Here is a 12,197-nt window from a genome sequence, read left to right as displayed (position 1 = left end):
CTCCTAAACAAAACATGTTTTTACCTGCGAAAAATTAGCTTTATCAAAGTTCCAATGCAATAAAATAAAACACCAATTTTTTTTAACATATTTTAAAATACATGAAAATATTTGAACTTAACTAATAAATAAAAATAATACAATTTTGAACACAGATAATTTTAAGTAATATAATATCTACAATATTACGCTAGTTAAAAAAAAATAATAACTCATATTTGTTCACATGTCATCCGACACCGGTGTGACAACCTCCCAGTTCTCACCATCCTTTTCCAAAGGCAATTCGCACGATGAATTCTTCCCCATACCGATCACGCACTTGCCTACGGCCAACCCGACACCTTCGCTTAGATATTTCTCACACACGGTGGCAAGATCTTTTGCGGTGACGTTCAATATCTCGCTTCTATGTTTTTGCAGCATCTCTCTGCTCAGTCCGTGCAAGAACTCATCGACGCCTTTGTAAAATTCGGCCACGGGCGCGTCCAGCTGTTGCAGCACTCCGAGTTTGGCTTCAAACAATGACTGGTCGTTTAAAACGGCGTTTGAACTGCTTTTGAACCATTCCGCTGTGGCATCGAACACGTTCAAGGTGACCCGGCTGTTAGGGTCTCTGTACGAATAAAAACTGAAGATGCCATCGTTACCTAGCTTTGCTCCACCGCCGTAGGCGCCATTTTGTTCCCGTACAACAGGGTGCAAGTACTTCGAACTTAAAAACTTGGCTAGCACGCGCAATTTAGCGAAATCGGGACTTGTAAACGGCACGGTCATGATGGATTTCGCGCAGAAATTCACGGGGATGTTGAGAACGTGATGCAAGCTTTTGGTGGATGAATATCGAAGAGGCATGTGCGTGTACGATCTATCGTTTGAGCTCTTTGTTTGTTCTTTAGGTAAGGTTTTGAACATGTCTTGTACCTTAGATACGATCGAATCTCTGTTTGAATTGGTCAAATTGATAGCGGCGCGTAGCCTATTTCTATCGAGAACCGTCGTGGCTATTTTAGATACCTTTTTCATGATTGCTTCCGGAGTTTCAGTTCTGATCAAGTTCTTCATATGCTCGATGTGCCTCAAACCGCCGAGGTTTTCTTTGAGCGAAGCGCTTGGGGTGATAAGACTATTTGCGCATTGCATGGCGTACGCGTGCCCGCTGTCTGCAATCCCGGTTGTCAAATTAGACAGGTAATTCTCAAGTAGCATTTTGAAGCGTTCGACGTCTTCATACTTCGGTTTATCGAAGAGTTCCGACCACAAATCAAACATACCCTCGACGTTTTGGTCGAGGCAGTGGCTAGAGATAACGATTCCTTCCTCGAATTTAGACGGTTCGTCCGGCTTCTCCGAGACGTGAGCTCCGAGGTACAGACCGCCTGTTTTTAGATGCACCATCTGATCAAACTCCCTGAAAGAATGCTTGTTCGTGTCCAATTTTGTTGCGGTCGCATTGAACAGCGGAATCAGCATTTTGAGATCGTTTGGAAGGTCCGCGGTGTTCAGAACGCCTTTGAAATATGTGACGTTGTTTGTATTTGCCTCGCAAATTTGCAGGGGAACTTTTCCTACCGATATTTGATCAAAATGTACAGGGTCCAGTGTCTTTGGTATATCCTGCAGAGAGAGGCAAGGTAGTATGTCCAAATTCTGCTGCGCTTTTTGAGAATCGGCAAGTTTTAAGCCTTCGTTATAAATATTTTTCTTGTCGTCTTCGGTCAGTTGCGCGATCTTCTCGTTCAACAGATCGGCCTCCATTCTGTGGACATTATCTTCGTATTTTTCATCTGGCACCATTGTGAGAGTGAGTTTGTGACTGTTTCTTTTGAAATAGTGTTCGACTCTATCGGAGAGGTAGCGTGGATTTTTCAAGTTCTGTTTGAATTTTTCTAAGAATGTGCTCACTCGCAAAGCTTCCAAGATGGGTCCTTCGTGATTCCAGAGCGGCACTAGGTTGAACAGGGTGTTGAGGCCGAACCTCGTATGTTGGTGCTTGATAGACAATTCAATGCCGTGTAAAACGGAAGCGATATGATTCTTATCAAATCCTTCCTCTATGATCCTGTTTAGAGTCTCGTCAATTATCTTTTTGACCTTGTCAAACTTGTCGACTTCCAAGTCCTGCAGTCCTATCAAAAACATGGTGTCCTTCATATGAGGATCGTACCCGGTGACTGAGCTGTAACCTCCAGAGATATTGGGTTCGATCAGGCTTTTATAGAACGGAGAATTGGGACCAGTGACCATCAACTCACTTAAAAATTGCAGGACAAAAGTTTCGTATACGTCCGTGATATCGTTCATCAAATAACCGACGGCGATTTGGTTTTGCTTTTCGAACGGAGCACCCATCTTGTCGAAACGGCTCGTGATTTGTTGCTCCATGGGTTTTTTCCACCTAGGCTGAGACGGGACGCGACTGTAGGATGAGTGTATGCCATCGTATTCGCCCAAGTATAATCGGTCGCATATTTCCAGGTTACGTTCGAGGGGGAAGTTGCCGTATGAATATATGCGAGCGTTGCTCGGAGAGTAGTATTTCTGATGGAACTCTTTCAACTCTTCGATTGTCAAGTTCGGAATGAGCAGGGGATCGCCCCCGGAGACATATCCGTAAGTGTGATCGGGTAGAATCGTATTCAGGAACTTCTGGCCGAAGATAGACGCATTTTCCGAAAAAGCGCCCTTCATTTCGTTGAAAACTACGCCTTTGAACGTGAGAGGTGACTTTGAATCATTCAGATCGGAATGTTCGAGCCTCCAGCCTTCTTGAAGGAAATCTTGCCGGTTCAAGTGTGGTTGAAACACGGCGTCCAAGTAGATGCTTTGCAAGTTGCGGTAGTCGACTTCGTTTTGAGAAGAAAACGGGTAAAACGTATAGTCTGGTCCCGTCATAGCGTTCATGAATGTGGCGAGCGAACGATTCAACATTTTGAAGAACGGATCACGCACGGGATATTTTTTAGAGCCGCATAAAACAGTGTGTTCCAGGATGTGCGGCAACCCCGTGGAATTGAATGGAGTCGTTCTAAAATTGATTGAAAACACATTGTTTGAATCGTCTCTTTGCAGATGAAGGTATTCAGTTTTTGACTTTTCGTGTTTCAGTAATATAGCCGTCAGGTTGAAATCTTTGACAAATTGGATATCGGTGCACAGGAATCCGTTGTAGACATTTCCGACGCTGAATTGACCCGCCTGGCCGTTGCTGTTTTTTTCCTTCAAGGCGGGTTGGGCACTCAAGTGTCTAGGATACACCAGCTTCAAATTTTGTCTGGTGATCTTCCGCGCCACGAAAGAACAAGCTCCAAAGCAGCGCAACATTTTTTAATATCTCGTTTTGTGGCTGAGTAATCTGAAAAAAAATATATATTTATTTAAACATATCGTAGTCGTACAGGAGAAAGTGACCAACTAACAAAACGCAAAAAAACCAATATACGATAAAATCACCAATATACTGAAGTACCCTATGCACTATTTTGTGCGAATGAGGGTCAGAAGAATCACCAACTCGTGCCACTCAAATATAGAAAGTTATGTGCCTTTTATGGCGATTTCTAAGAATATCATGGCAAAAGCTGAGATATTATTTTACGAAAATGGCGCTATATAAGTTATCCAAATTTATTATTATTATTAAAAGCACTGCATTGTCCGCCTCCGTAGTGTAATGGTCGGCATGCTCGGCTACCGTTCTGGAGGTACCGGGTTCGATTCCCAGGGGGGTTTAATAAATATAAGTGATTTTTTCACTCTAATATTTATTCAATATTACACTGGACTGGTACCTGAAGTGGAGGGCTGATCTTTCCTTCATGTGTAAACGATCGAGATAACACTGCGTTTCTATGAAGCAGTGCCCTATGCACCATTGAGGTGCGGTAAGGGTTTTATTATTTTATTATTAAAAGCACAAGAAATATTAACAGATCTTTATTTGTCCCCCCAACAGGTCATAGTCCTGTCATCTTCCATGTAAAATAACACATTTAAATGCCTGTTTAGCCTTAGAAGGTTAAACAGGCATTAAGCCAATAGATTGGCTTACACAACGTTAAAAACACAGTGAAAATACGAGAAAATTATAACAATTCGTGTATAAAATCATTTCAAAACACAAAATTTGTTTTTTATATATTCTCATTTGTTATATTTTCACAATTTTTATATTTTCTCATATGTTTATTTTAAATATACTTCTCACCTTATGTTTTTCTCATTTATTTCTTTTAAATATGTTTCTTATGCCTATTTATTATACCTGTTTATTGTTTTTATATTTTGCCATGTATTAGTTTTGGTTATTTAAAAAAATCTTTTTTGTAACTTTATTATTTGTGTTCCAGTCTTGTTACCCTTAATCCCATGTCCCAAGACTAGACTGGCAGTACACAACGGAGTCCTGGTTTCGACCCTAATGTATGGAAGTGAAACATGGGTTGGCAAAAGAAGGATGAAAGTAGACTGAATGCAGTCAAAATGCGATCTCTCAGAAGAATGTGCGACAAAACGATGTAAGATAGATGTTCGAATAGTGAAATAAGGAAGGAATGCAAAGCTGAGATAAGCATTATCGGTAAAATTAAGAAAGGTGTGTTGAGATGGTTTGGACATGTAGAACGAATGAGTGAGGAAAGAACGGTAAAACAAATTTATGAGGCGAATGTAGTTGGAAAAAGGAGCAGAAGAATACCGAGAAAAACTTGGCAAGATCAGGTATGCCAAATACTTGAAAGTGGCCAGGTTAGGAGTCGTAATAATCGTCGGGTATGTATGAGGAAATGCATGAACGTGGAAGAGGCGAAGAATGTTTGCAAAGAGAGATTGGTTTGGCTTTCTATTCTCTCTACCTACCCCTGTGGGGAAGCGGCGTGATGGTTAGTTAGTTAGAAAACACAATGAAAATACGATAAAATTATAAGAATTCATGTATAAAATCATTTAAAAATACAGTATATAGTGCCTTTCTCACCACTCTAAATAACAATTTATAAATATATCTTATTTGTTATTATTTTCCCACTGCTTACTTATTGCTTCATTTCTTTAATTAATTGCACTATCCAAAAATGTTATTCACATAACCTAACTTCGAAATTGAAGTCCGAAACGTCAAAACTATATTTTCACGATCGCTAGTGTTGTCATATGAAGGAATGAAGAATAAATAAACATCAGAATAAGTACCTACGTGACGGACAACTAAAAAAATCTCAAAGGAATTTGAAATAAGCCCGTTAGTTATTTTTTATATGGTAAAAGCATTGATAAATGTATGCTATTGTAATAAAATAAAATACTGTAATAAGTACTGACAAGTAACTACTTATTTCACTTGGCACGATCAAGTATGCCAAATATTTGAAAGGTGTCAGGTTAGGAGTCAAAACAATTGGCGGGTATGTATGAGGAGATGCATGAACGTGGATGAGGCGAAGAATGTTTGCAAGGACAGAGTGGTGTGGCGTTCTATTCTATCTGCCTACCCCTGCGGGGAAGTGGCGTGATGATTAGGTACTTTTTATTTTTAAGTACCTACATATTGTACTAATGTGCAAAGGCAAATAGCCGCAAGTTAAAAACATTAGTTTTGAGATAAACGATTTTAAAGTTAACTTAAAATGATGCTTTTTGCCAACACACATGTAGCAAATTAAAACAATTTTGCGGCCATTTGGATAATGAATATCTCGGTAGAGGAAAGAGATACAACAAAATCTGTAATTGTATATCGCTCACTCCTTTCAAGAACGTCATAAATCAAAAAACTTGATTTTCAGGAGAACGTTTTTAAAGTTTAAAAATATAATGAAATGTATTTAAACTAAATATAAAGCCACTTATTGAACTTTTTACTGTGCAACAGGTCTTTTTAGGTAAAACCCGAAGGTTTTTTCTCCATTTGAAAAATATTTAGTACATTTAAAAAATAATTGAAAAACTTTCTGCCCTATAGCGGGTAAATATTAAGTTTAAAATATGCCTGTTTTGCAAGGATATAGTACATTTTTTGGGCATTCCGAAAATATGCACAGCTGAAAATTGAAGATTTTTGATTTATTACGTTCTTGAAAGGAGTGAGCGATATGATAGAGACCAGTAACAACAATGCTTTGAGCCGTGTTACGCCAAACAGCAATTATCTACGGCTACTTGACTTTACACATTACTGTAAGTCATAGATGCTAAAATCGAAGTGGAAATATAGATATAAAGACGTTTTAAAACCTTTTCACCGGGGTGGTTTTACTCTCAAAGGTCCCAAAGGTGACGGATTAGAGAAGTTCTACTGTATTATTACTATTATTATTATTAACGATCAGTAGAACACTTTACGGCAGACTGGAGTGCTGTCTTAATCTTATTAATGTCGTCTGCAAAGCATTTGGAAATGTCTGGAAAGCACTTAATAGCTAATAATCGTAAGTGCTCTCGTGAATGCAGAAAAATAGTGTTTTATGACGTTAATGCAGGGGTGACTGAATCTTCTTCTTCTTCCCTGTCAATTTAACGATAAATTACCCAAATATTTTAACACCTAAAGCCCGATGCCCTCAAACAAAACGCGCCCAGCGGTGGTGGGTCTGATCTGACCCAGTACAGAAATCGCCTTTTAGGCGTTTTTTGTAGGGTTTTTATATTTTATATATTAATCAAAATAAGCTACATAGCAATAGGATAATGTGTCATAAGTTTTTTATGAGAATTTTCAAGTTTTTGATAGTTTTGAATTTAAATTATCCAAGCGCATCATTTTACACGCGAACTCGACCGAGCGCAGCTGCTAACTACCACCGCGTAGCATGTCGCATCCGCGTGAGGCATGATCGGCATGAAACAGTGGTTGTAAACATGTTTATTTTTACTGAATTCAAATAATTTGTGTTTTTAATTTTTTAACTATATTTTAATTCAACATCATGAAAGATAGAATTTTTAACTTTTATTTGTTATCTTCAAATATAAAACGTGGCGGTTAGCTCCAAAAACCACAAAATGATTCTAGGATTTTGACTTGAGTCAATTCAAGATAAATTTTTGTCCATAATGCAATTAAAATTTATTTTAAATACAGTGAAAATGGTAAAATATTCATTGAAAAATATAAACAGAATTGCCCGAAATGGTGTAAATATTCATTTAATGTTCGCCATTTCTTACATAGATTTGCGGGTCTTAGAAATTATGAATATAATTTTGTACGGTACTAAATAAAATTAATTTTTGGGTATAAATTATTTTTATATACAAGTTCGTTAGACATAATAGGTAACAAAATTAATTTTAATATTGACAAGTAAATTATTATCAAAAAATCAGAAGACAATCGCTACTTTTCTTGTTAAAATCGATGTCTTCATCACTTACTGACATTTCTTACAAAACCACGTTTTCTGTTTCACTTTCAAATTCTGTATCTAAGGTTCTTGAATTCTAAATCACTGTCATCTACACTACTTTCTCACTTTTCTTTCAATTTTAGAACTGTCCAAAAGTCGTCCAATCTCGTTATGAAATATTTAATTTTTTCCTCCCATTCATTGTGGTAAAGTGTCGAAAAGATTTTTTTTTAAAAAAATAGAAATTGTTCAAACATAAAACAGTTTATTGTGAAGTTTTGAAGTTAGTAACTTTGTGTGTGTCGGTGTTGTATATATATACATAAATCTATTATATACTATATATTACCACTATTTGTGGTATTTTCTAAGTAAAACTTACATTAAAAATGGTTAGATTTTACCAAAAAGTAACTGTCGAATCAATTTATGAAAATATTAACAACTTATGTAATAATTACACTTTTTTTAAACGTGATCCTTAGTATTTTTCATACAAGTAAACAAATAAATCAGTTTCACAAATAAAACGAATGTAAAAAAAAAACAATATACAGAATCAATCGCCAAAGATTGACAATGTTTGCTTTTGTTTTGGGGAGTTCGAAGGCACGGCAGACGGCACACTAACACATTGATAGCGAACAACTGACCTATCTCAATATGATTTTTGATCTTTTATTTGTTCTTTTTTTTTAAATAACTCATTCGAATCTGGTCCGATAATTTTTGTTTTTATCTCAATTTGTAGGTAATTGTTTGAAGAACGATTACACTGAAGGAAAACGACGTAAAAAAATTACCTATTAAGTAATTAATAATTTTCCTCGATGGTGGGTCTGATCAGACCCACCATCGCGGAGGAGGTGTTAAGGATGAAATAGTTTTAAACAAAAATTTTCATGAACGTATTACTAGAAATAAGGATAAAATAAGACTGCCATTGTTGAAAAAAACCTAGTCGCAAAATTGTATAATGTATAGGTAAGGGTTTGAAAATGTATGATGTGATGCCTGAATGTATGAAGAATGAAAAGAGTCTGAAAGAATTTAAAAATAAATGTTTTGTTTACTGTAAGAAGATGTAAATGTATTAAAAATAAATATTAAGCTACTTTTTGAATGTATCAAACACTCTACATAATGTACGATAATGTCTTAATAAGACGAAACGCGTCATATATTATCATATATAATAATAATAAAACCCTTATCCGCACCCCAATGGTGCATAGGGCAGTGCATCATATAAACGCAGTGTTATCTTGATCGTTAACACATGAAGGAAAGGTGATCAGCCCTCCGCTTCGGGTACCAGTCCAGGGTGATATTGAATAAATATAACAGTGAAAAAATCACTTATATTTATTTGACCCCCCCTGGGAATCGAACCCGGGACCTCCAGAACGGTAGCCGAGCGTGCTGACCATTACACTACGGAGGCAGACATATAATAATAAATATATTAAAAATATATATCAAGCTACTTATTGAATTTATCAAACACTCTACAACATTACGACGTGCGTTTGATAATGTCGTAATACGACGAAACGCGTCACATATTATCATATATATGTAAATAAAAGTATAATTCAATCCATAACCGTGTTTAATTTTGGATATATTACCCAACAATTGTAATCGATTATCGGAAAAGAAACTGTTACCATCAGTCACATCTCTAACGAGGCGTAAACCTTTGCTCTATTTGAACTTTACCGGGTTGAAATTGATAGTAATCTCTGGATTACTCCGGTTCCTCCAGACGTTGCATTTGCGATGTTTGCGTTTAATAAATAACGCGAAATAATATAAGCTAAACAAAATGGCGGACGGTGTAATCTCGTCAAAACTGGGATCAAGATTAATGGACGTTATGACGCTAGATGGGCGATTAGTGACTCACGTTTAAATCCGTAATATGAAATGTATTTAAAAATGTGGATTTAATACTTTTCCGTTTTCAAATGACGCCGTGAAATGCGAAATACAGTGGAAAATTACAAATAATAAATATATTTTTTTAATCTCACCAATAGATGTCTCTAGTGAAGTTCTAGTGATTCAAGCAATATGTTTCGAAAATCAACCATATATAAAGAAGAACCAAGAATTTCAGTAGTGTGATTGCGAATGTTTTTGCCTAGAATTTTCACTCACGAATTACATGAAATTATAGTAACTTTAAAAATAAAGAGTAAATCCACTCACGAGTAGGCATAGGCTATGAAACTTATAAAGTTAAACTTTATAAGGGGGGTGGGAGGGTGGACCATAGACATCAACAAATAAAGCCGCCATTAATTTGGCAATGTAACCAATATTAAAACAGCTCCATCGTTTCTGTGACGTCATTCATTACCAACTTACAAAAATTACGTTTTTTCGAAGGTGAATTTTTCAAATGAAAATTTTGAACGAAAAAAATAATTATATCGGCTGTTATAAACACTTCACGAGTCTAATACAATCCTTTATAGGTTGAGTATGTTAAATTAGGTATTCCTCCCGTCTGATAATGATCCATTCCTGGTACAACGTTATTCTATTCCAATACATCGGTAGAGAAAAAAAAATCAAAGACACATATAAAATATCGTCTAGGGAAGCCGTGTTATATTTCTCTTACAAAATTGAAATATTCTCTGTATGCATTTTCAATGCATTTGCTTCAAACGCAAAGCAACCATTTCGAATGGAAAGAAAGCTTAGTAATGTCGTCAATTCATCTTTGAATACAATATTATTATGCTGATGAAAACTGCATTGTGTGTTATCCATATATAAAAAAAAATCGTCAATTTTCAGTTGTGCGTGTTTTCTGAATGCCCAGAAAATGTATTATATCCCAGAAAAAGCGGCATATTTTAAACATAATATTTACCCGCTACAGGGCAGAAGGTGTTGTTTTTGTGTTTTGAAGAAGAGGTATTGTTTAATTATTTTTTTAAATATACTAAATATTTTCCAAATGGGGAAAAAAACCTTCAGGTTTTACCTAAAAAGAACTGTTGCACAGTAAAAAGTTCAGTAAGTGGCTTGATATTAATTTTTAATATATTGTAATATATTTTTAAACTTTAAAAACGTTCTCCTGAAAAATCAAGTTTTTTGATTTATGACGTTCTTGAAAGGAGTGAGCGATATGTCAGTTGTGTATGTTTTCGGAATGCCCAGAAAATATACTATATCCCAGCAGAAGCGGCATATTTTTAACTCAATATTTACCCGCTACAGGGCAGAAAGTGTTGTTTTTGCGTTTTGAAGAAAAGGTATTGTTTAATTATTTTTTAAAAATACTAAATATTTTTCAAATGGAAAAAAAACCTTCAGGTTTTACCTAAAAAGATCTGTTGCACAGTAAAAAGTTCAATAAGTGGCTTGATATTTATTTGTGATACAATTTATTACATTTTTAAACTTTGAAAACGATCTCCTGAATTTTTTTTTTGATATTTGAAGTTGTTGAACGGAGTGAGCGATATGTGGAGGTCCTCACCAAAACGTTACATTTCCATTTTAAATGATTTTAAGTAATCAGGAATTCTAGCTTGTAAAATTGTTACGTTTTGGTGCGATTCAATGATTTCATATTGGTTTAACACAGGATTGGTCACGTTTTGTCGCAACTTTAATGAAGATTCCGATAGAATACAGTCAACAGAACAGATTTGCATTTAAATGATTTTTTCTGCAATATTGGAAATATAAGTTTTTGGTGACGACCTCCACATATAGAGCCTGTGAAACATGGCTCATATTCTCCTTCTTCAAACCCTTATCCGCACCCCAATGGTGCACAGGGCACTGCATCATATAAACGCAGTGTTTTCATGATCTGTTTTGAATATTGAAAGCATTAACTTTGTGGATCATCTTGATATATTATTTCGAGAAATAAAAATACTTTGTGTTTTGATCCACTCACATTTTTATTTAACCAACTAGTTTCGGCAACAACCTGTTGCCCTCTTCAGGGTTACATTTATTATTGTAATAAATGTAACCCTGAAGAGGGCAACAGGTTGTTGCCGAAACTAGTTGGTTAAATAAAAATGTGAGTGGATCAGAACACAAAGTATTTTTATATCTCGAAATAATATTTTCATGATCTCTTTGAATTTTTAGAAATTTATATCCGCTGAGCGATATTTAAAAAAAAAAACATCCATATTCCCAAAACGGTTCCCGCTAACGAAGAAATTCCCGACGTTCATCAAATTAACAGCGGGATGCCTTACAAATTAAAAACGGGATAAATTTTACACCCATTTTTTGTAGCAATAACACGTTGACACGTGTAACAAATTCGATGTAAAAACATACAAGGTTACATTACTCTCCTATTCATTCGTTTCATTCGAACCCTTATCCGCACCCCAATGGTGCATAGGGCACTGCTTCATATAAACGCAGTGTTATCTTGATCGTTAACACACGAAGGAAAGGTGATCAGCCCTCCGCTTCAGACACCAGGATAATAAAGAATAAATCTTAGAGGAAAATAAAAAAAATCATTTGTATTTATTTGATCCCCATCCTGGGAATCGAACAAGGGACATACAGAACGGTAGCCGAGCGTGCTGACCATTACACTACGGAGGCGGACACCTATTTTACACGTAACTGGACTGGTGCCTAAAGCGGAGGGCTGATCAACTTTCCTTCATGTGTAAACGATCAAGATAACACTGCGTTTATATGAAGCAGTGCCCTATGCACCAACGGGGTGCAGATAAAGGTTTTATTATTATTTATTATACGCACCACAGAGCAAAAAATGGGTCGATAGAAGAATTTTTATCGTGTTCAACCAACAAATTTCAAGATGGCGGATCAAGGCGATCTAAT

General features: G+C 36.0%; 1 protein-coding gene across 2 annotated transcripts; it reads right to left on the bottom strand.

Moving 5' to 3' along the window:
- Nucleotides 1-143: 143 nt before the first annotated feature.
- Nucleotides 144-5,131, bottom strand: LOC148301901 (presequence protease, mitochondrial). Of its 2 annotated transcripts, none has more exons than XM_088272536.1 (2): nt 4,976-5,131; nt 144-3,355 (listed from the first exon to the last, which is right to left on the bottom strand). In XM_088272536.1, the coding sequence occupies exon 2, from the start codon at nt 3,322-3,324 to the stop codon at nt 223-225; it is 3,102 nt and encodes a 1,033-aa protein (XP_088128662.1). In that variant the 5' UTR covers nt 3,325-3,355; nt 4,976-5,131; the 3' UTR covers nt 144-222. The 2 variants fall into 2 exon arrangements, with proteins under 2 accessions (XP_088128662.1, XP_088128663.1); XM_088272537.1 differs by having other exon boundaries at nt 5,034-5,099.
- Nucleotides 5,132-12,197: the final 7,066 nt, after the last annotated feature.

The sequence above is a fragment of the Brachycentrus maculatus genome, unplaced genomic scaffold (assembly GCF_059751285.1).
Source record: "Brachycentrus maculatus isolate JH-2025_06_01 unplaced genomic scaffold, ASM5975128v1 h1tg000504l, whole genome shotgun sequence".
NCBI lineage: Eukaryota > Metazoa > Arthropoda > Insecta > Trichoptera > Brachycentridae > Brachycentrus > Brachycentrus maculatus.
This window is presented reverse-complemented; position numbering and strand designations above follow the sequence as displayed.

Excerpts from the sequence above, each read along its gene's own strand:
- LOC148301901 (XM_088272536.1), bottom strand. The coding sequence starts at position 3,324 with ATGTTGCGCTGCTTTGGAGCTTGTTCTTTCGTGGCGCGGAAGATCACC.